Source organism: Mugil cephalus, chromosome 6 (assembly GCF_022458985.1).
Source record: "Mugil cephalus isolate CIBA_MC_2020 chromosome 6, CIBA_Mcephalus_1.1, whole genome shotgun sequence".
NCBI lineage: Eukaryota > Metazoa > Chordata > Actinopteri > Mugiliformes > Mugilidae > Mugil > Mugil cephalus.
The window spans coordinates 6,358,909-6,383,446 of NC_061775.1; the positions used below are offsets into that span (position 1 = coordinate 6,358,909).

The 24,538-nt window shown below is 43.4% G+C and overlaps 2 protein-coding genes across 3 annotated transcripts; one reads left to right on the forward strand and one right to left on the reverse strand.

Annotated features, from left to right (window-relative positions):
* On the reverse strand, positions 1–10,704 carry crlf1b (cytokine receptor-like factor 1b). Of its 2 annotated transcripts, none has more exons than XM_047588150.1 (8): positions 10,399–10,704; positions 8,274–8,552; positions 6,689–6,818; positions 6,400–6,572; positions 4,277–4,434; positions 3,044–3,212; positions 1,491–1,672; positions 1–648 (listed from the first exon to the last, which is right to left on the reverse strand). In XM_047588150.1, the coding sequence occupies exons 1-8, from the start codon at positions 10,454–10,456 to the stop codon at positions 625–627; spliced, it is 1,173 nt and encodes a 390-aa protein (XP_047444106.1). In that variant the 5' UTR covers positions 10,457–10,704; the 3' UTR covers positions 1–624. The 2 variants fall into 2 exon arrangements, with proteins under 2 accessions (XP_047444106.1, XP_047444107.1); XM_047588151.1 differs by having other exon boundaries at positions 1,487–1,672.
* Positions 10,705–12,472: 1,768 nt separating this feature from the next.
* Positions 12,473–23,692, forward strand: tmem59l (transmembrane protein 59-like). Its single transcript, XM_047587399.1, has 8 exons — positions 12,473–12,868; positions 14,134–14,239; positions 14,860–14,954; positions 15,132–15,284; positions 20,524–20,629; positions 20,729–20,843; positions 21,228–21,345; positions 22,007–23,692. The coding sequence occupies exons 1-8, from the start codon at positions 12,488–12,490 to the stop codon at positions 22,163–22,165; spliced, it is 1,233 nt and encodes a 410-aa protein (XP_047443355.1). The 5' UTR covers positions 12,473–12,487; the 3' UTR covers positions 22,166–23,692.
* The last annotated feature ends 846 nt before the right edge of the window (positions 23,693–24,538 follow it).

Below are 24,538 nucleotides of genomic sequence, written 5' to 3' on the forward strand. Positions count from 1 at the left end.
TTATGCTCTTAACTACTAACCAACTATTATACAATATACACAGTATAGTACATAAGTTAGACATTGCCTTAAATATGCAGATACAAAAATATAAGCAAAAAATCTGGACACAAGAGGACAATTTGTATGTTTTGATAATGAAGCCTCGTTTCTGCAGTTTTGGAATATCCGAATTTAACCACCGAGCTTGTGAACAACACCGTAACACAGCTGGCTTATTGTTGTCTGAATACTGATTTTAATCTGCCTATTCGGCACGAATTACTTTAGTTTTTTCCTCAAACGTTTGCTCATAGTATTGTAGTAACGGAGATTACGATAAACCAGATTAAATATTTCTTTCAGATTAAATATTCATTTAGGGCCTACATATTTTTTTGTTATTGCAAACAGATCTATTCAACAGATCTGAACTGTGGAAACGGCAGAAAAAGGCTGCATTGTCTCACTTGAGTTATCTCCCACCCGGGCCCTTTAAACTCAAGCTCGTATGACCAAACGCTGCAGTGTTCCTCCGGCGAGGACTTGGACCTCTCACAGCTGGGACCCTCTGGGCCAGTTATCTGTCAGTGTTTCTTGTTGCTGATCTTGAATGAAACGCCATAGCGGCTCTGTGAGGCTGCGCTATGAATTATTGTCCTGTAGAATCTGAAAAGACAAAAGCAGATGGTTCTTGCTCGGACAAATCACCAAGAAAAGAGCATGTTATTGGCACAATTGCTCCGTCCACCCGCCACTTTTTCCCTCATTGCATCACCTCTTTCTCATTCTCCGTGCATAGCCCTGCTACTTTTCTCTCAAGGTAATCAATGGGAATCTGTCACACTTTGTGAACAAAGACATTTTTCAGGAGACAGCCGATGCCCTATAAAGCACAAAAATATCCGGAGACTGCTGAGCTAATTGAGTCAGGTAGGCCGAATCTTTTCTGTGAGTTCAAGGACTCGGCAGCGGAGGATGTGGCTGGAGGGCCTGAACTCCTCACAAAGTCACATAAACAGAAGTTCCCGAGGCCTAGCGTGCCATTTGGCCCGAGTTATTTCTGTGAAAGGGGATCCTCTTGCCACGAGAAAACAAAACACAAAAGGAACACATTACGGCGGGCTGTTAATTACATTTGCATGCTCATTTCTCTTTGTTGTGGCCATCAGCTGAAGATCACAAGTCCACTCATTAAAATATGCAATAAAATCAGAGTGCTCAACTGAGAGCACATCTACTTTCATGCTCCCACTTCTGGGCCTGTAAATCTAAACCGCACATTTTACCTGATCACAGAGAACAGACTGAAACTTCACAGAGTCTGTTCCTTGAGAAATCTTTCCTTTTTCTGTTTGTAGAAATGCTGAACATATGGCATAACACAGACAGGGTCAGAAATTCACTTCAGGACATTGATGTTGTGTCTGTGTTTGTGAGGGCAGCTCAGAAGAAAGAATTAAAAAAAAAAAAGCGGAGAGAGCCGGAGGAGAGGGATTGTGCTTACCTACCTGGTTGCGTGTTTTCTGCGATTTCTGTAGCCACACCCTCCACTGGTCGTACAGTTTGATTGACATGCCGCTGCAGCCGTAGGCATGCTTGCGGACCCAGCCGAAGAACTGCTTGAGTTCCCGCCGCAGGGTGGAGTTCTGCTCACCGGGCTTAGGATCACATGAGCCGCTCTGCAGCCGCTCTGGGAGACGAGAGGAGAGGGGGGAGGGAGGGAGGGAGGGAGGGAGAGGCAAAAGGAAGAGGCATCGAGGTGAGAGAGAATGCAGGAGGGAGGATGAGAGAACAGCATCAAGGTTATAGTGAGGACAAGTGTTGGTGCAAGGTGTATGGATTACGCACAGAGTGCTTACCAGGTTACGTGTCAGCACGGAGGTGAGGGACTCACACGCTTCTCTTTTACTGGCACTTTTTAAAATTGTCTTTACATTAAGTGGATTTCTGTTATGTGATGCATCTAAACCAATGCATGTATTCTCTAAAACTCCCTCCCACATGACTTTCACTCCACTTCTGATAAATTTATGATCCTGAAGAGTATTTAAACATTAAAATTTAATTTATTTTCTGGTATCTTAGAATTTAATAATATATATATATTTTTTTTTTTAAATGTGAATTCACTCATCCTGCACCAAGGTGTTGTATTAATTTTGCATTTTGGAACTGACCAATCAGAGATAGACCGATAGATCGATAGATATAATGTGCGTAGTATGGATCTGCGAACAGAGATGCTAAATAATAAAATGCAATTGTTCAACATTTTCACTTGATTCAAAAATAGTTTTTAAAACATGACCAAAATGTTCGGGTGCAGAATTAAAAAAAAAATGATTTGAGGAATATTCTGAATGTTTCTGAAGGTGACATGTGGTATGTCATTTGACTTCCTGCCACAATCAATTCTTCATGGTGAACAACAGAGCCCGGCAACGACTTCCTCCTTTACTCTGGGGAGTAAATACCACATAACCTATGTAACTCATTATCTGCTCCCAAACCTGCTTCCACTCAAGCTTTATAGGCCCTGTGTGTGCCACGGACAGACGACCAGCTTTTTAACTTGATCAATCTTTGAAGCCGACGACAGAAATCTATCAAACGTCCCCGCGGCTCTTTGCCATTGCTTATAATCCTCTGCTCCGAGATCTCTATCAAGGTACCCAGCCTATTGATGTTTGGTTTCCTCTGGGTCACATGCGGTTTGGATCTCATGTTCAGGATGTTAAATCAGGGATAAGGACGTTGTTATTCTGGCTTTAACTGGCAACGAAAGGTTGATTATTAGAGAGGAAGGAATGGTCAAGATTTGTGGGCACCACAGATGTTTGGGAAGCACTTAAAGGCCATTAAACCATGAGACAGTTCAGTTTTAAACATTCGCTGGCTTTTGTCCCCGCTGACCAGAAAACACAAATACCATGTTGTCTAATCTGTGTTTTATTAAAAATTGTCTTCAAAAAGTCAAACAAAGACGACTGAGTTTCATTTAGAAATGTTTAATTTGTCGTTTTGTTTTTATTTTTGGTCTTGTTTTCTCTATGGTACATACCACTGCTGGGTGTGGAGGCTGCAGTCGGGTGGCTCCAGTCACTCCAAATCCCAGGCTTCCTGGAGCCAAAGATCCCCACTGGGTTGCACCTAACCTGGACAAAGTAGACAGTCCCTGGCTGCAGGCCTGCCAGCCGACACGACGTCAGATTACCAATGTCGTCCACCACCTGAGAGAGGGAACAATACCAGGAAGAGTAGAGTTAGTAGAGTGTCGGTCTCAAAAAGCACCTTGTCACCAACTGAATAGAAATGTTTGTTGCATCTTTATTCTTCAAATTGGATTAAATTTTATACAGCATGGTTAAAAAAAAAAAAAAAAAAGGTTGAGACACTCCAGCGCTCTAGATTGTTGTCCGTTACACTTTATCATCAGTGAGGCGTCTCATAGGAATCAAATTCGTTCTGCAGCATGACGGCATCCCTAAACCCACCGCCACAGAGCTCTGATCTCAACATCACGAGTCTGTCTGGGATTACATCAAGAAACAGAAGACAGAAGACACTAAATCCACAAAAGAGCTGTGACAAATTCTGCGAGATGCTTGAACATCCTGCAAATTACTTTGAAATGCTGTGTACCAGTGCACAGAGGAGACCTGGAGCCACTTTAGAGGCAAGTAATGATTGGATTTGGGTCTTTTACTTTTGCGGCACTTGTGTAAAGTCATCTACTTGATTTTTAGTGCCTTGAACTTTTGCACAATTCCATCTAAATATGTTTGAAACACAGATTAAAATGATGTTTCATAATCACTTTTTTTTCTAACTTTGTTCTGCTTTCATCTGGAAAATAGCCTGGCCGTTAGTGGCCTCACATGTATTAAATATTATTTGCTTAATCCTCTCATTCAATGGAGATTTCAAAGACTTGCTCTATGTTCACACACAGCAGAGAAATAATAAGAAGCTTTGGCTAAAAAAAAACATCAAAGAAACAGTTTGAAAGTGTAACAGTTTCTCCCCTTCTGCAGTTTTGGATCAAACACGGATCTCAAAATTTACATACTAGAAAGTGCTAGCGGCAGTCAAGGCTTGCATGCAAGAGAAACATTTGTTTTACAGTGAAGGAGGAGGCAAGAGGTTTGAGATGTGGCGTGTATGTGTATGTTCATCATTTAATGCTCCCGTCCGTGCTGCAGCTCTAACACTTTTGCAGCAGCAGCCACCACTGTGTCATAACTACAGGGAAAGTGGGCAGGTTTGCATGCTCGTGTCAGGACGTGTGGACAACCTTCCAGTCGGCGCTGCCCTCCAGTCTGTAGCGTATCTGATATTTGGCCTTGAACAGGATGTCCTTGAGCTCGGGGGGGCTGGCCCAGCGGACCGTCAGCTGGTCCTCGAGGTCGCCCACACGACTCACCTGCACGTTGGCAGGAGGGTCTGTGGTCACTGCACGGACAAGGACAAGGATTAAAAAAGAAAACATTTGTATGCAGCAGATGTCCAAGACACAAAGCGACGAAACTGGAGGGCTAAGTAGCAGCTAAAGAGAGTGTTCACACACAGACGACAGACAGGCATCTAATCACACAGTTTTCCAGCAAATTATATAATATAAAGTCCAAACTTTGATAAGTCAGAACAGACCCATTCTTTAAAATCTTAACGTTTTCATCACTTAAATTGAGGAGCTATTTCCAAATATTGAAAGAAAAGAAGGCAAAGTGTGATTCTCTTACACAGTTCCTATTATGCAGGTAAGAGTTTACTCAACATGATCAATTATTTATTATTTATAACAACCTAAAAGGATCAGCTCCATTACCAAGACAGTAAATAATAAAGTAAAGTTTGACAAACATGGACATACTGTATGCTTTAGATATATAGAGCCAGTGGTCAGGATTCAAACTGCCTAAAGACGCTTAACAGGAAGAAAACTTGTACAGAGCTGAGCGCATATGGAACAACCGATCTGCTTTAGGTCGGCCAAGTAGAGACAGAAATAAAAGGAGGGGAAGTGTATCCACTTCCCATACTCAAGACTTGACTTTAACCAGTAACGTTTTAAAACAGTTCAATCAAATACTTTAGTCTGGTGTGCTTCAACAGCATGGAAGGGAACTACGAAAACACTCACATACAGTAATGCTCGCTAACTAATTCCATGAAGATAATTTCTGTAATTTCCTTAATTTCTGTAATTTCCATCCTCCTTTTCAGCCTCCTACTAATTTATCCTTGAGGTTTAAGCACCGTCTATTTTTGCCGGAGAGACATTTCATTCAAAAACCAAGGCAGACCTGTTCCTGCTTGCTGTGCCGTAGTGTCCATTTTACTGTACATGCTGCTGTGCGACCAGTCAGCTCTAATCACTCGTCTGATTATGTGCGTTGCAAATTGGTGCTATCGTTTAAAAGAAAAAACATCCTCCAAAACTTACAAAAAAAGTGAACTATTTTGCAGAAGACCTCCACAACATGCTCATCCTACAAGTATACGTGTTCCTAACTAACCATTATAATAAGGAGCCAGTGGAGGATTTAGGCATTTCACTAATAAACACCTCGGTTTGGGGTTAGTTTGGTGGGTCTGTCTCCTGACCAGTCAGTCACAACACACTTGGTCTTTGGTTCATCTCAGCCTGTCCTTCCTGTGAGAGTATGTCGTACCCTCAGTGAGGATTAAACAAAACATTTACCTACAGCAGTGAAGTGCTTTGTAGCAAAGTGTTCTGAAAGAGGCAAAGGCAAAGAGAAAGATAAAGGAAAGGAAGGAACTTATTAAATATCTTGTAAAATTCCTTCCTGTTTGTGATCTCCTGCTTGAGACATCCCTCGCTGCCGCTTTACTCAGCTGCCGTATTTTATTTGCTCAGTTCAAGGCAAAGAGGAGAACTACGCCAGGACAAATAACACTCTCAGAGCTCATTGTTGCCGTTACCGTGGCAGCTAACTGCATCGCGCATATGGCATCTCTCCTCCTCCAACGCACAGCCAACGCACAGCCTCCAAGTTATCTGTCCTCGGTAGGCAATGGAGATTAATGGGGGGAGAGAGGATGCTCCGTTACACTGCCTTTAAAATGAGGGTTTCACTGGAGGACGTGAAATGATGGGGAAATGGCATACCTGCCGTGGAGCGTACGTCATTACCTAAAGACGAGGAGCCTGTGAAGCCTCAGCTGAGAGGCATCTGCCGTGCGGGTTAAGTTTTACAACAATACAGCTTATCTCAGAGAGCAGCCTCCTGAACACACAATGTTACAGTTGGATGGAGGGAACCATAAAAACAAATCCCCTCTCCCCCAGAGAAGTGTGTTAGCCATATGCAGGAGACGTACGGGCCAATAAACAACAAAAAGGTGCTGCCTAACCTCCCGGAGTCACAACGAGAGCATCTTCAGACAACTCACCCACATCAAGGATGTCCAGGGTGATGACATCAGAGGTGGCTGAGCCAAGCTGATTGGTCGCCTCCACCCAGATCTCATAGGGGGTGAAGAGGGCGACGTTGCGGGGGATGTAGCAGGAGTGCTGCTGCTTCGCTGCGCTGTAATTTTCACACTCCTTCTCTCTCCCGTGCCACCTGGACACAAACACAATTAGGGAAATTAAACTCGTGCTTTTTCCGTTGCCAGTCTACCTGAGGGATGCCGGGCGCGGTGATCACCTGTGAGCTGCAGCAGGTCTGGGGGCGCTCACCTCAATTTGTACTTGAGGGTGTATTTGGTTTGGATGTGGATCTCACCCGGCCCACCCACCCGCCACTTGCAGCTCAGGTCCTTCGTGTTGCGGGACCAACATGTTAAATTGACTGGCTTTTCAGGAGGCACTGGAGGAAAAAACAAAAAACGAAAAACAATGTTTAAAGAAACAAACAGAGGAAGATACAAGTGTTCACCTAAATGCAACTGTGGCACGTCAATTCTGATTATTCAAAAAAGAGAAAACATACTCATCATTTCGCATCTGTTCATGCGAGGCAAAACACAGCGTAGACAATGAGGGAGGGAAGATCAAAAGAACAATCGTACCGTAAACTGTCTGTGCGGCTTTTATTAGGCTGTGCACATTTTCCACCAAAGCCTCGTGAACAGATCAACACCCACGTGAAAATGTTTTTCAGAAGAAGCTCACACGTTATGTTAGTACAAGAAACCTGTGAACATCTATTGTACTTCCTCATTTACATTAAACTGTGTTGACTGGAATCACCGAGACTTAATGATGAATATCTACAATAAACTGACATAGTTACATTTAGATAATAAGCACTAATAAGCTTTTCTTTGATTTTATTGGCACGCTCACAGTCTCTTTATATTACTTGTGCATGCATATGTGCATAGTCATCAAATGTGGTGATTCACCTTTCAGCATGAAAATGAAAAACAACAACAACCACAGAATGGCTTCAGCAGTGAAATAAATAATGTTTTGGAACAGCCCAGCCAGAGCCCAGAGCCCAATCCCAAAGAAAATCTGTGGGCGGACCCGAGGACATGAGATGCCTTAACAATCTGACAGATATGGAGCGATTTTGTAAAGAGGAGTGGAGAGATATTCCCAAGTCAAGATGTGCCAGGCTGATAGACTCTTATCCAAACAGCCAGAGTGCTGATCAAAGGGTGCTTCAACTAAGTATTAGTTCAGGAGTGTGAACTCTTACCATTTAGGCTATTTATTTTATTTATTTATTTATTTTTTAAGATAAGATAAGATAATCCTTTATGTGTTGCAGAGTTGCAGCAGCAGCAAAGCAAATCAGCAAAGGATAGTGCACACAATAAATTTAAAAAAAAAAGAAAGTTGGAAAAAAAAATGTTTACTAATACACAATAGTAAATAAGAAGCTCTCCTCCCGGACAACGACAACAAGTTAGTTTGTCTTAAAGAGGAGGAACAGAGCCACATTAATGTGGAGAAATGTTTGTATAAAAAAAAAGACACAGCTGTTAAGTTGTTTTGTTGAAACTGTAGAAGGTTAAGTGCGTATATATTTCCTTTTTTCTTGAGTCTGTTTGTTTATGCAAAATGAAATACGATTAATATAGATTAAAATGAATGATAATTAATCGTAATTAATCAAAGTTAATCCACAGCCACTCTGCGATTAATCTGATTAAATATTTGAATCGTTTGACAGTACTACACACTACACAGGTTGTAGAAATTAAAATAAATCTCTAAAAGATTTATTTCTGTATATCAAAAAAAATAAATAAATAAACTGCTGGCAGAGATTTATAGCCACTGCACAGGACAATGTGCAGTCGATTCCACTTACTGCCCACGTAGAGACAGGAACCAGCCAGGAGGCCTCCATCTGCTCCATGACACACCAGGTTGTCTCCGGTCTGCTGCCGGGAGCCATTAAGGTTGTGGAGGGTGACGCTCAGGACGTCGGAGGACTCCAGTCTGTAGGTGCTACTGGACAGACGCATCCCGTTCAGCGTCCAGTACAAAGTGCTGGCGTGGAGGCCGAGCTCGGGACGCAGCATGCATGTGGCGGTCAGACTGGAGCCGATACGCAGAACGGGATCCTGAGGGGAGACCTCTGCTAGATCTGGGTGATGGACACACATACAGGAAAAGCACTTAATCCAACATCAAATAAAAGAAGTACTTCCTCTGTTAATACGTCTGTACTCCTTTTCATGGCATGCTTTATTTTAATTCTACTAGCAATAAGTATTGATAAAGTTCTTAAAGTATTTGTTTTTTCCAGAACAAATATAAAAAATGATCAATAATAATGATAATAATGAAGAAGCTGCAAATTGTCACATTTATGTCTAACACCAACTCAGTGCTAATTGAATCAATAAAAGTGTTGACAGTATGAGGAAATCTGCTGTCATTTTAGAAATACGCTGAATTCCCCAGGGCTGAAAAATACAGTAATCCTGCTACTGTTGTTTCCAAACATAACCACAGTGCATTTTTTTTTTTTTTTTTTTTTTTTTTAGTTTCATCCTTTAACTTTCACTCATTAGACTTTCCTCAGTGAGAGCATACATTATTCCCTGGCAGCTGTTGCACTGCGAGTGCTTTGATTTGTTTCAGTTGAAAAAGAGCCCGAGGTGAAATTGCAACATTTCTAACGAGAAATCATTAGTCAAACCTCAATGTGCACATAAGTGGGAGAGCAGCAGCAGCAGCAGGAGCAGCAGCACTGCACCACAACAGAGCAGCAGCCCAGCACATATTTATGACCCAGTAATGAAGTGGATTTATGGGGCCTCGGTAGGATCACTCAGAAAGGTCACCCCGGTTTGTCGGTAAAATCCTTGAAAGCTTTTCCAAACCGCGACCCCTCCGAGGCCTGAAGTTTGCCCCTTATGATTGATGCCCATGAGAGACCGTCTGCTGCTCCAGTGTCACCACTGGGCTCCTTCTTCTCACAGATATGAGAGTTTTAGTAGCTCCTTCTGCAGGTGGGCGGCAGATAAACTCTCCAACATATGTGCCACTACACTTTCCTTTCTCCAGCCTCTGAGCATTGAGCAGCATCTACTGTAAACAGAAACCCGCTAAAGGCATGAAAATCTATGAGCGATGAAAAGACTGAGGATTGATCTCTGGACCTGTGTGAGAGGAAATCACATTAAACATAATGTTAATTATGAGAATGACAAACAACATGCTCCATGTGTTTCTGCTGTTGTTGTTTTTTTTCTTCTTCCACCGCACGTAATGAGTTTATATGCGGATCATTTCTCAGCCTTTAGATCATAAATCTCCTCACGCTGATGACTTCACATTTACTTCATGCAGCAGCGCCAGTAAACACTTCAATTTATCTCATCAGCTTCATCAGCACCATGTCTAACAGGCCTCCTTCTCAGTCTGATCCACCATAGTCACACCTAATGATGACACCCAGGTTTATTTTAGTGGAGGTTTGCTGCAGACTGATGCAATATTTGTTATTTAAGTTTTCCCAAATAAACACACTTTTGGGGTAAAATTTAATGTTTTACAGCATGACAGATTTTGCAATTTCTCCTTTTTAGGATTTCTTGATATTAGCTAGCTACTTTGTTTTGGTTGTTTCATATTAGTTTGTTGGAGTAGAGGCAAACACACTCATTTATAGGCAATGTTTATATCTCAACTGGCTGACATCTTGAAATATATTGATATTGCAGTTCAAAAGTGTCTAACAGGAGCTTCCTGCCAAAAAGAGGTTTTTGTGGTTCCTTAATTCACACATTCGTACATTCTAATTATCCTAGGTGGAGTGACGTCTCTAAACAGAAGAGCCGTCCTATTTTTACTGAAGTTAAATCATTTATGTCAAACACGAACTCGTTCTGTTGGTTTGCAGAATAACCCTGCGCCTCCCATCTTCTGCGGTCTGACCCGCCAGGAACGAGGTAAAAAGTGAAGTGCTGGGGTCTGGTACTTACGCGTCGAGGAGAGCAACACATGTGGAGTGAGAAGGAGCAGGCACATGAAGGGAAACATAATTCTTCCCGCTGATCCTCTGCGCTCTCCCTCCTTTCTGCCCGCTTCGAGATTCCAGGTGGAGAAGCAGACACGGAGAGGGGTGAAGCAAAGTTTGGAGGAGGGGACCACGCAAGCTCAGCTCTGCGACGACTCCTCAGTGGAAGAGTCTGCGAAAGGGGGCCGAGTGATCGGAGGGCGCACACGAGGCTCGTCTCCCTTTGACTCCCGTGCGTCTTCCTGCCGCAGCAACAACATTCAGGTTCACACTGAATGCTCCTCCCTTGTTTTCCCACACAGTCACAAGTCATCGGTGCTCCTCAGCTTGTCCCCTCCCAGACACACACCCACAACACACAGCAAAAGAGTCAGCGGAGAAACACACACTTTGGCTCAACTCTACAAACCTTCTGTGCTTTTATCATTTATAGGCAGGGGTTGGAAGCTAGAAGTGTATTGCACTCCGATTAAAATATGTTATTATTATTATTTATGGATGTTTTAAGATTAATATTCGGAGTAAAGAAGGCAAATATGATGTTAAGTTATTGAATTACTACATGATTTTAGTTATGTGTAAATATCTTGGAGTAGTTTAAACACTCAAAGGAGATTTATGTACAAACACAGGTGGTGCATAAATAATAAAATATTCCTTTGACTGGGTACTTGGCACTAGAAAGGAGTCTCTTATCAGGCAGACAGCTACGAGAATTTACTTTTTATGTCCTTTGAACAGCTGAAGGGGAAGCATGATCTGCCCAACAGGACTCTCTTTCTCCTCAATTGGCAGGTGTGGTTTCTTCCCTTAAGGTCTTTTCTTAGATGCAATCTGGACGCCACAATGACACAGAGGTGGAGAATTTGGAGATTATTTCCAGAATGTATTCAAGGCCATGGTTTGCATCGGTCCAGAAAGAGATGGGAATCTGATTTAAACACATTTGCACTTTATAACATCCCTCACCGACAATTAGTCCACAGAATACACCAGTCCACTAAGAACGTCCTCTTCTGTACTTGGTCCTGTAACAAGGCAAGAGTATTATGGTATGACCTCTGTGATTATGCACATTGTCCTCCCTTGAGATCCAGAATTGTGTCGTCTCGGTAACCTCCAGAAAATCAATGGACCTGATGAAATTCCAAATGAAATTGATAGATATTGCTTTATGTGTGGCCACGAAATGTATTGTTGTGACATTGAAGTTAGAGTCCCCTCTACTCACAGATGATCCTCAGAAAAGGACGTTTGTATACCTCTAGAAAAAAAAACACTTGGGGGTGAAAAAAAGGTCTGTTGTGTTTTTTTTTATGCAGAAATGAAAAATAAATAAAGGAGTTGCTGTTAAAATGGTCTTCCTTATGATAGATTCAACTGATTCATTAAATAGATATAAAGTACTAATATATAACTACAAAAGATAAGACTTTATGTATTTTGCAAGGCATTACTAAATATAGACAGAAATGGTTTGAAAATGTACATAATAATATTTTAAACGCACAGCGAGTGGATATATTCTCCATTTGCAAGCCAAAGTAACTTGGAAATGGAATAAATGGAAAAGTGATGGAGGTTGACTTAACACTATGGTCATCGTCATGAATATCATGAATAGTAATATTGCTCTGGAATCTTCTAAGGGACCTTTCTGGGTGATGAAGGCTTCATTAAATACTTTACACTTTGCCAATATGTACTTTTAGTTTAGCAAATAACTGAAACATATTTTCTTCAATAAAGGATCTGACAACTCCTCCTCATGGTCCATATTGTATCGTGTTCGTTTCACAGTCATCATCTTCATCCTGCAGTTCACTTTTACAAGCGAAGTGAGAGTGAATGCCCATCGCAGAGCAACCACTGAAACCGTGACGAAATAAAACAAACACTCCGCAGGTTATTTCTCCTTTCGCCAAAACCCTCATGTGTTCACGTCCATCTGATAAGAAGTGGTGAATGAGCTGTCAATACTGCAACAAACGGCCCACCTGCCACCAGCATCGTCTCTGCCACATTACGCGCTGCAGTGAAGGCAGCTCTGCAGGATGTCTGTGTGTTTGAGTGGAGACTGGTGCGTGCGTGATGATGATGATGATGATGCGTGTGACGCCACAAGCAGAAGCAGATCAGCGGAGCAGCAGACAGGACCCGGGCTGAGGCAGCAGCAGCAGCAGCAGCAGCATCTTCATCATCCGCCACACACTGGAGCAGCTCAGTGCCGTTTGAAGCTCGACTCTCCGCTCCTCTCTTCAGGGTTTGAGATGCTCCGGCTCGGCGGCAGGATGTGCGGCTTCTCGGCCCTGCTCTCGGTGCTCCTCGCTGGGCTCGCGGCGGCGTCCTCGGATCTGTTTGACAACCAACTGGGCGACATCAATTACTGCAAAAAGCAATGCGGGCTCACCATCAAAAACAAAAGCCCCGCTAAAGTAAGTTATTCCCGTGTGCTGTAGGGTCTCTGCAGAAGGCGCGTTATCCGCAGCCAGCGGACAGCTACATCCTGCTCTTGTACATTTGTGCAACGAAATCCAGACCAACACAATAGATTTAGACTCGTCGAAAACAAAATCTTGTTATCCGAAATAAATATGGATCTGTGCGTAAAGACGATTCGATATTTTTTTCGCTCCATCTTCTCGGACGCCAGGGCGCACAATTAGGCCGAAAAAAAATGGATGCACCTAATTTTCGCATGCATCTTAAAGGCTAATCCAAGAAGTTAATTGGATTCCGAGATGCGCTTGCAATAAACTGCGCCAATAATCGACCGTTTCTTAATGTGCGTTTAAGATCAGACGTGTAGTGGAGGATATGAGCAGGGGGACTGTCTTTAAACGTTTAGTGACAGTTCACACAGCGTCCTCCTCCTGCGCAGATGAGGCCAGGCTGGACTGGAGCAGGACCAGAGATAACGGCTGGGGATAAGGGCTTTTCTGTGAGGCTCTGTGCTTTAGAGCATTGATTTCCAGCATAGAGCTATGGGATGTTTTTCCTTCCACCACCACTACCTCCTCCTCCTCCTCCTCCTCTCCCCCCTCCTCCTCTGCTGCCTTCAGGTGTGGTTCAGACATCCTGCAGGGCAGCAGGAGCCGAAGAACTGCAAAGCGGATCACAGTCACCTGGTTTGAAGACTGTGATGGGGACGAGCAGGTTGTGTTTGCGCGTCGAGTTTTGAGCCATCGTGCTGGACAATGATTTGATGTTTTAGAAGCATTCGCCCTCAAACAGCAAGGCTCCATGGTTTGAGATAAACACATCCCCCCGCTGCCTCTGAACCAACAAAGGAGCGCAGTGAGGATGATGGAAAGCTCAAAGCTGTAATGAACCGTTCGTGGTCGCGGTCAGGGAATCTCTTTGTCTCTCATGTTCTCTGAGAGGTCACCAGAGGGCGCCGTTTCTATGCAAAGAAAATGAAGACATTATGGCGAGAGGAAGGGCAGTAATGTGCGTCTTCCATTCTCACCACCACATCATTCTGCCCAAGTTTTACGCAACATTACCATTTAGGTTTTGACTGAAAGCGTCTCATAAACTGTTTATGACAGGCCGCACCAGCCTCACCGTGTCATTACGAGGTGCCATGACCCATTTCTGTCACATTCCCTAACAAGGTTATCTGGAGTGTATCTATGAGGCTACAGGACACATTTCTAATTTTGTCCCCCTTCCTTCCTTCTCTCTGTCTGGCCGGTAGGACTCCATAATGAACGCCTGTCACCGTGGCTGTCGCCTCTACTCCATTTGCCAGTTTGTCAATGGCAACGCCGGCTTTAATACCAGCAGGGAGGAGTGTCAGGGAGGTGAGTCAGTGTGTCGATCTGTCTGTTGGTCTGGTGTTGGAGTTTAGGGGTCTCACTGTCCCCAACATGAATGATATGACTCTGTCTGACATAAACTTAAAGGTGTACATTAATTTATTTACATTGGACAGAATACAACACATATTTGGATTTAAGGTTTGCAGGTGCGTCGGCCCATGTTCACAGGGCTTCCATTTATGCTGCAGACCAACGTCAAAGTGTTGATTGCTATAGATCTGGTAAACACTGCAGTGTTTCCAGGAAGCTGGCAGACTCACTGGGTATTTTCTAGGTGTTTGAGGCTGCCTGTTTGAACTGTCATATAGGAAATCAATGATGTGATTTGCCGTCCAGACAGCAGATGCCCCCTTGCTCCCCGTTTCAGTAATGGAAACGTGGAGCGAATGGTCTCCGCGGGGGGGGCTGGCACATTCAACGTCTCCCACACATCTTTACCTTTGTTTCCACATTAACAGCTCGTGCCTGTTTTGTTACTTCTCCTGTGCCTCCCAGCCTCTTTCCGTTTCTCTTCTTTCATCTGGACTCTATACCTTTTTGCCTCTCTTCCTGTATCACCATGCTTCACGCCTGTCCCTCTTTGTGCCCTTCTCTCTCTCCAGCCTGCCAAGAGGCATATATCAAGCTACTGGAGCAGGAGGCCTGCTGCACCGGCTGTGCCAGCCAGCCTTCTGAACCTGAGATCAAGAGGAGGAAGGTGAGAAAGGCCACCAGCTGAACACACACACACACACACACACATAATAAATGCAGCCAAAAGCGCCAGTGTGATGTAGGACGTCTGAATATTAATAATACAAACACGAGTGCGTACACATACAAATACAGTCAGGACTTTCTCTACTAATAGAGCGCCCTGCCTTCTTTCCTGCAGCTGAGGGCCATGACTCTCCGTCCAAAGCCCCCTTCTGTGATGGAGGCCGTGTCCAGTTGGTGCAATGACATTGTCAGCTCTGCTCAGAGCTTCATCTCCTCCACCTGGACCTTCTACCTGCAGGCTGATGACGGCAAGGTTGTGGTTTTCCAGGTAAGACTTGCTGCCCTGTAAATGGAACTCATGGTCCTGACGAGGGAAGAGTCAAAATGATTTAACCGTAGGATACACAACACCTCCGCTAGGCAGCTGTTGACATCCAGATTAGTTTAGGGAGTTAACAACCAGGTAGTTTTATGTAAGACGTGTAAAGGCATCATGAAAGTATGAGGCTGTTAGGAACTCTATAATACTTCATTACAATAGATTAACTTACCCTCCACCGCCATCATTTTTGGAAATACTATTACATGCAGTTTGTGGATTGGACTTTAACAAATGTTTAAATTCCGAGTTTGTTAGTACCACATGTGAAAACTACAACTACATTTGAAGGCAGCATAAGTGCAGGATAGGTAGGCCTCCGGTACGTAAGCAGTAATCATTCACAGAAAAGAATATTGATCTCTGATCCGTCCATTCTAGGTTTATTATTTATAGAGAACGGGTTACAGCTATATTCATGTTTTGTGTTTTGTGTTTCTGTCAGCAGCAACAGTAGTTGTGTAATAATTAACAGAAAAGTGCCAGTGCAGTTACGCTGAACTGAAAAAGAAACAAAAAAAACAAAAACAAAAACACAATTACACTGACTGGAGGTGCAAGAGAGTATCTCGTGTGACACTGGGCGAGAGGTCACACAGGTCACCAATCAACGTCAGGCTGGATTTGGAGGTAGACAACCAGTCACACCTGCTGACGCTTTAGAGTCAAGCCAATTAACCTCAGCTGTGTGGCGTTGGACTGTTGGAGCAGAGCGCTCGGAAAGAACACAAGAAGAGCGTGCAAACGGTAGAGCAACTGGCAGACAGTTTCAAACTCAAAACAAACAAGTATAAGAAAAGTTTCAAGCATTTCAAAGTTGGCAGAAACACACAAAGTTTTGTTTTACACCACGAACATGGCTCCATTTTTAAAGTCTTTTTCTATGTTGCCTGAAACAGAATCTGTTCAAAATTCATATGTTCTTTAAGGGATTTTAATATACCTCACCTCTACATAGACCTTTTGCTGCAAAACACACCAAATGTCTTTTTCATATTACATACTGTGTACACACTCCACTGACCCATTATGGTGCAAAATCATGACATTAAAACCAGCAGTGATTTTCCAGGTCATGTGTTTTTAATAGCAGGTTAAAAGCGAGCCAGCAGACCCTTATGGATTATTGGTGGAGCTCACCTCTGCCTCATTTTAAGATTGTGAAATATATCTGCTGCCATACATTGCTATGAAGCTTGGTTCCCCGCCAACAGAACTCACGGCCCATTTTCAAGCCAGAGTGCCTGTGAAGGTTGAGTGAGCAAGGGCACACAGCGGGGTGAGGAAAAGGTGGCTCAACTCAAACAGCGACAAATGACTTTTTTTTATTTATTTATTCCTCACAGCACTTAAATTGTTTATAAATGTCCCTTTGAATCATGTCACAGCCCTCAGCACGTTGCATATTTAATAACTATCGCAAGTCTAGCTGTCTCGAACTCAAGACGGGTGCAAGATTCAAGAGGCTGGACTTAAAAAATAAAGTTCTGGATGTGGCAAATAAATACTCACATGGAATTTCTTGCATTTGAAGAGGAGAACTGAATGAGCTAGACACCCTTTTCATACCACGGCCTGATAACCCACAGCAAGCAGCCTTTCATTCGCTGTTGTAGCGCTTCCCAGCCGTCAGTGTGAATGTTATGCTTTAGTCAGCGCAGTAAGCCACCTATACATTAAAGCTAAAATAAGATTTGGACTGTCTAACCGCACGGACTACACAACAATATCCTCCAAATTCAGAAACCTGCATCTGTCAAGTGTTTTCCCTTTCGGATATGTGACTTCAAGAGCAATTTTAGCCACATAATTAAAGGCTTCAAATGGAAATGATAGTATTTATGCACACCAACCCATAGACATCGGCCTCTGTATGACAGAGGACTCTCTTACGTGTTGAAAATCGCCATTAGCTGGAACAATCTGTGTGCAGGCTGATCTACAATGCTCCACATTACATATATATATATATGTATATAGAGAGAGAGATATGCAGAATGTTATATTACCATAATTTTTTTGGACTTGGTGATGGATGCTTGCTCTTTGTGGTGGTGACATGCAGACTGGGGCCGCGACAGAAAGCAGTCAGAGAGAAGACTATCAGGCCTGTGTTTAGCGGGCAGCTGGCAAACTGCCACCAACTTGACAGATTGACTCGCAAGTGTTGAAACAACAGAAAAAAAAGCCCAGCTAAGTCGAGGGACAGCAGAGAGAGGGGAAAACAAGCCAATGCTGCCCGACATACAAATTATGTGGACATCCGTAACGAGGCGACTGTCTGTACGCGCCCATCTGTGCGCCTTTTGTGTGACCTCGTGTAGCGAGGGCGAGCATGCAGCCTCATGCATCGCAAACAGCTACCAGTGAGCAGGCAGCGGCGGCAGCGTAAGAGGGTGGAGTAAGTCACTTTCACATCTGCCGTCTACCCCCCGCTGACTGGGAAAACTTGTAATCTTGAGGGAAATAGCGGCATAACGCAGCCGTTTACCCCAGTCATTGCCTTCTCACCAACGCCGCCTTATCTCGGCTGCTCAGCCCGTGACAGTGCTGCACCGTGAGAGCGTTCGCGACAAATGCGACTCGATTAAAGACCTCCTCCAGCTGAGCTGGGCTGTGCTGGTGAGGTGGCCTGCTGAATTAAACCGAGTGCACAGCTAAATAAGAAGAGAGAAGTCGCAGCCCCATTTGTTCCTGATTGTTGCAGTAATTATTCCAGCAGAATGAATGTTAAGGAAAGAAAAAAGCCCGAACACAATAGAGAGAACTGGTGATCTAACAGTGTGTGCAGGGAGTGTGAGTCAGAGTTTTTATGCTATATAAGTCACGTATTTCAGTATTGTTTAGTCATCTAGGCACAAGGGACTTAACTGGCCTAACGCATTAGCAGAAGACACACGTATAGTATGTAGTCCTCTTTAAAGTATGGTCTTGGGCCCTGTTCAGACATGTTAACATGTATCCTAAGTGATCGAGTCACAAGGGGCAGCTCTAAGTGGCTACTACAGTGACACATAATAATACCCCATTGATTGACAACAATATCTGCTATTTCGCATCTTGCACTGAAAGTAGTTCAAATGATCACCCAAAAAAAAAAGTGACGTGACCCCTGTTCATTGAGGCAGAGGTGTCCTAAGCGCTGGGCATTCATTGTTGGAGAGAGGTCTTCACTGTCCTTTGTCCTTGTAGCTGTTAACTGGACTAATGAATAAATGCAAACGAGAATAAATTAACAAATGAAAATGTGGAGTATGAGAGGGCTACGTGTGATGTTTGCAGCCATGAGACCATAAGTCAACACTGAATATACGCATCATTAAGATATGTTTGTTTGTTTGTCCAACTTAGAAAAGGTTATCTCACAAAAAGGAAATGAGTCGGCATTGTATTTGAAGGAGAATATTTTCAGTGGCTGTCTAATGCACATTTGTTCCTATGGCGATGAAGCAACTGGATGTTGTAGTGTATGTGTTTAATGCCTCCAAGTACACAAAATCTTAACCATGATACCATTAAAATAAATCCATTGGCATTATGTTATATTTTAGTTTTGATTTACCATTTTCCTCCTCAGCATGGTGATACAAATATATGTCAAAGTTGTTTTCATTACATGCTATCATTAATATTTCTAATCAATAATCTAATCATTGTTTCCATTAACAGACCAAAAAGTGCACATTGTCTTCTATCTCTTTGTATCTGCACTCCTGGGCCTTAAACTGTGACTGAGACTTTTCTAAACTGCTTCTTCCTCTCTGTCTATGAGCTGGAGCTCCTCCCTCTCATAATGAATGACAGATGCAGATCTGACTCCGCTCTTTCAAATCAGAATCATATCCCTCTCATCGACCCTCGTCTCTCCCTAAGCCTTACACTGGCGCTGCATCTGGTTTCAATGCACTCTTTCAGAAAACATGGCTCACAATGGGGTAATAAGCCTGGTTGGGAAATAACTTCTTTGTTTGGGGAGGATTTCAAGAGTTTTTTAGAGGCAAACTAACCAGCCGTGTCTCCACCGTGACTCCAGTACTGTATGCTGAAAACCGCTAACAGACTAACTCATTTTCTAACTGAAGCGGTGAATGAAACAACAATGAAGCCACACATTCATAGAGATTTCAAATCCTTTTGATCCCGTTAAGTGTCAGAATCGATAAATATGTGGGAGGATGACGCCGCAGGATGGGAATACATTGTTTTAAATAGGTGTGTGAGCGTGTTGTTGTTGCTGAGGCCAGCGATTGTTACATCTGACTACAGCTGCTGTTGCAGTGGAGGGAGGGTCAGCAGTAGGGAACCAAAATCCTCTTTTAATGAGTTCTCCAGGGGAACTAGAAACACTGCACACATAACACGACACACAACAGTGATGGCAGGCTCTCTTTGTGTAGCAGTCGTTCTAAAAGCCTCTTTCATAAGATGCTGTCCTGGAACAAGGCGTTCGCTAAACTGTACACCAATAAGCCACAACATTATGACGGGAGAAGTAAATAACATTGACCGTCGTGTGACAATTCACTGTTCTGCTGGAAAACTTTTGGACCTGGCATTCATGTGGATGTTACTTAGACGTGTAGCACCCACCTAGACCAGAGCAATGACACACAGCACGATGCAGCCTGACGCAGACACACACAGTTTAGTTAGGCTCAAACCATTTTCATATTGGTCTGGCTGTCAGTCTCAATTAGAGACTGGTAAAAGGTCTTGTTTTTATGTAGCGCCTTTCGACCTATTGAGGTACTTTTGCAGTCACAGACATATGTACCCAATCACTCACACTGGCACATACACCAGCGCTGGTGCAGGGAGAAACCGGGGGTTCATTGTCTTGCTCAAGGACACTTTGGCATGTGGCACGATCACTTCACGGTCAACACGCTCTACCCACCACTGAAAAGGGTATCAAAATATTCCTTTGAGCACTTCTAAAGCTACTTAAAAAAAGGTTGTTTTAACATCAACTCGAACATTCGTCATTCGTTTGCCTCCTGCTGTGTTTCTCTCTGTTCTCCTCTGCATAGCTGCTTAACTAATGTTACATGGAGCTCCTCCGTGGTTCAACCTCCCCGCGTTGCAGCGATCCTTTCTTGTCAGCTGGAGAACTTAAGTGATGGCTGAACTTTTATTTTCTTTTATTTTCTCTTCTCTTTTTTTTTTTAATGTTTGTTTCTTTCGTCAGAGCCAGCCAGAGATGGAGTACTCTCTGCCCGAGCTGCAGGCTCCTCGATCCAGCGTGGCCGACAAACCCTGGCCACAGGTCCACTCTCACACCCAGAGACCCCACGGTGAGAACATCGTGTACTCGTGTGCACGCGTTGCCGCAATATCCCATCATTAGTTGTCCTAAGCTAATTATTGCCCATTACTTTTTAATTATGTGGCAGGTGTGAGGGGGCACGGAGAAAAGGGAGCACCCAAAGCAGCAGGCAAAGGGAAGCACGCCGCCCAGCACGCAGAGGACCCCGCGGCTGAGCACGACTTCCTCGGCTGCATGTCAAGGTGAGCTGCAGCTGCAGTTACCACGCTGAGAGTGTGAAAGGCTTAACGTTTCTTATAAAATGTGCTTTACATTACTGGCAATCAGTTGCAGTTTAATGTTGCCGTGAAAATCAACTTCCAGAGATTCGTAACTCACTTTAGACTCACCACACATAACATCTCTGCTTTTTAATTCACTTTTTCACTCACGCTCACAGATAAGCCCCAACGTTCAACTGCATTACCTCGACAAAAATCTAAATTTAACACTGCACACCGGTGTAGGCTGCAGGAAACCGCAAAGACAGCTGAAGCGGTGTTTGCGGTAAATGTGTCTATTAAGTGAATCCGCCTCATTCTCGCCCGTGTCTCCTCCTGTTCTCACGCTGATCTGTCACTCTCCAGACGCTCGGGCCTTCCACGGTGGATTCTGGCCGCTTGTCTCTTCCTGTCCATCATGGTCATGTTGTGGCTCAGTTGTGCCAGCCTCGTCACTGCTCCGGAGCAGCACATCAAGACACAGGTACACATTGAGAATGACAATATTCATCACTTCTTTTCTTTTTTTTATACTTCCCTTTAAAAATGGCGCATGTGCAGCTTCGTGGACCCCTTTAAATTTAAACGCATTTACTCAGATTCTGGCAGAAATTTCCGGGAGTGGAATTACTCTAATATTTGATTCTTATCAGCATACATGTCTGAGAACGCTCTTCCCTTTATTAAATCCTTTTGCAGCCATTTGGAGTTTCTCATTTCACTGGTGCGCATTATCAAACCTGGCTCAGCCTTGTTGAAATACTGTGCTACCGCATTGTAACTGAAAAAGTAATACTACTGCATGGTTTGTTCACTTTGGTGAAAGTCATTTGGTTGGTTACTGTACATTGCAACACCGTTATATATATATAAAACTATAAATCTCCTCCTTTATATCTCTAACTGTCTCTGCCCATCACTCCTCTTTGTATCTACCTCAAAGACTCTTGGTTACCGGGGCAACAGATGTGCGCATCCTCTTGCCTCCTAGAGGTTTGAAAAAATAGTGGGAAAACTCATTACAAGAACTGTCAGTTTGCGCTGGCACATAGAAGTTTTCACATCCAGCATTTCTTTTATTCAGCTGCAGATGGATGTTTGTGTGAGTGAACTTGTGCCTGTTGGCTCACCTCTTTCTTTTTTAGCTGAGCATCAACGGAGATAAAGAGTTCCTGGACAACGCCCACAAAGTCAACCCGTACCACCTGAGCCCTGTGATCGCTGTCACCGTCAAGCAATCGGAGGAGATCCAGGAAGCGGGGCCGCTGCCGGTGAAAGTCGACCTCAACAAAACGTGCGTTTAGGAAGGGCCGGTGCCTCGTTTCCCCGGGCAACCACGTCCAAACTCTGACGCCCGTCCGCGAAAAAGGGTGGAAACAAACACATCACGCCACTTACTCAGACAGCAAACTTTTTGAAAATGTATTCTCAAGAGCATGGCACCCTCCTCTCATTTAAAGTTACCTTAGTGAGGCGTCTAGCTTGTGTCACTCTGATGGGTTTTTCTGTTAGCCACACCATCATCCTGCATTTCATTCCCTTGTACAGTCCAGATTTCTCGGAGCCCGTCATCAGAGTATCCGTGATGATGGGCTTGCTCATTGCGCATTGGTGAGGCAGCGCTCTCGTCTCAGAGCCACACACGAGACAAGGATGGATTACAGCTGAGGGCTTCGTATCATTTTTCATGTCTAGTGCGAAGAGTTGAAGACAAACACTGAGATTCATCTTGGATTTAATTTTCCTTGTTCTCACAGAGAGTTTGGATTAATTAAAAGCTTGCACAGAGCAGAGGGATAAAAAAAAGAGAGAGAGAGAGAGGAATGGAAGATGAATGAGAGGTGAGCCTAGTGGAGGAAACAGATGCGGTAGATCACAGTTCATGATCTGTTTACACAGTTATGAGCTGTTGGTAATATTGTCCGTCCTCAGAAATGTTCCTCTTGACGATATAAAGGTGAGCAACGCCCGTTTCCCTGAGTGTGTGTGTGTTTGCGCGGTGCACATCCATCTGTCGAGAGCAAGCTCCGAACTGAATTCTTTGTCTGAGAATGAGCAAAAATAAAACCTGTATTTATTTCCTTCTCTATTTATTCAGAACCATCTGCTAAACAGTGTTACTGAAGTGCCATGTACAGTTAATTCATCACACCGACCTAACTGCTCTGTATGTAAAATACAGGGCGGATTTGAAAGAGATATAGAAGAAGGATTGCACCTATTGCTCTGTTATTATTACCTTTATTATTATTATATTATCGCTCTTATATCACTTGAAGAGTTCCTAGCTGTTATATGTGCCATGTGCTTTCTAATAGCTGACTATTTTGTATGTCCTAGGAGCACATACTGAAGGATAACCTCTGTAACAATGTGTAACGCAAAGCTTTTGACATAGATCTTTGTTATTGAACAGAGTTGCACAGTCTTAGATTTTTGGTTTTTCCTCTCAGTGCTTTGGTGTCCTGTAACGCTATCTTTTAACCCCGGCTATGTAGACAATAAAGCGTGCATGCAAGTGATTCTTGGGTAGTTTATCTTAACCGCTCGACATGCCAGTGCGGCACAACTCTGCTGTAGACTTGTGATTTCTTTGTGTTCATATTTACTGTAAACACTGAATAGAACGTGTAACGACGACGACATCCTCACGAGGGACTTTTGATTGAAAAGGCACCCAATCGATATCTGTACTGGTTCAAACTGAAGGTACTGAAGGAAATATGATATGAATTTCAAACTGTATGAGTTTCCTTTTTACCGGTCTGTTTATTTTCAATGAACTGAAACTGACAACATGATGAAATAAAGTGTTTTCATTGTAAATAATAGACGCGAGTGGGATTTTTCTTTCCTCATATTTAATGTTAAATGATGACGTACGCTGTGGCCGATGCCAGCATTCCTGTCTGCGTTTGCATGTGTGTGCGAGGCTCATGCATTTCCTCCAAAGAAAAATCAAGCAGAGGAATAAAGACAAAGAATACAGCCTATCTAGTTAAAAGGGCTAAAACCAAGCAACAGGATTTTGAAGTTCTCTTGAAGAAATTTCTCCACTCATCCAACATCCAATTAGAGGTTGTTGTGGTTGTTGTAAACAACATTGTCTAATTGCAGGTGAATATTGTGGGCGCCACTACAGATTTTCCAAATAAAGCCCCACCAGTCATTTAGAACTGAAGCTGAATGAGTTTTAAAAAGCAATTGTTTTAGCTTAGTTTTACATATGCCATGACCTGAAAGACCAAGATTAACAACATATAGTATGGAATAGCAGAATGGAGGAAGGATTATTTATTAAAAACACACTGCATAAAATACTTAAAAAGTACAACATAAGGACATGTCAACTATGTGAACATATCTCCAGTATTTGACTGCGGAACATCTCTAATAATGACAACATGCTGTAACTCTCTGTCTCCTGTCTGGGGAGGCTTTCCACAAGAATCTGGAGTCTTTCTGAAGAGATTTCTTCCTGCCCAGCCACGAGAACATTAGTGAGCTGAAGGGCTGATGTTATAAGGCCAGGCTCTTGGTCTGCTTTCTTGTTAATCCCAGGGGTGTTTGATGGGATCGAAGCCTCTGGGATGTGGGCAGGCCAATCAAGGCACCAGACTGAGACAAAACTCTTCTATAAAAACCTTGTTTTATGCACTGGAACACTGTCTTGCTGA

What these genes read in the sequence shown, in the direction of transcription:
- crlf1b (XM_047588150.1), bottom strand. Translation starts at nt 10,456, where the DNA reads ATGTTTCCCTTCATGTGCCTGCTCCTTCTCACTCCACATGTGTTGCTC. An exon ending in AGCCTCCACACCCAGCAGTG is followed by an intron (nt 1,673 to 3,043) that starts GTATGTACCATA and finishes CTCGTCTCCCAG; the next exon opens with AGCGGCTGCAGAGCGGCTCA. An exon ending in CGCAGAAAACACGCAACCAG is followed by an intron (nt 649 to 1,490) that starts GTAGGTAAGCAC and finishes TTGTCTTTTCAG; the next exon opens with ATTCTACAGGACAATAATTC.
- tmem59l (XM_047587399.1), top strand. Translation starts at nt 12,488, where the DNA reads ATGTCTGTGTGTTTGAGTGGAGACTGGTGCGTGCGTGATGATGATGAT. An exon ending in GCAAGGTTGTGGTTTTCCAG is followed by an intron (nt 15,285 to 20,523) that starts GTAAGACTTGCT and finishes TTCTTTCGTCAG; the next exon opens with AGCCAGCCAGAGATGGAGTA. An exon ending in AGCAGCACATCAAGACACAG is followed by an intron (nt 21,346 to 22,006) that starts GTACACATTGAG and finishes TTTCTTTTTTAG; the next exon opens with CTGAGCATCAACGGAGATAA.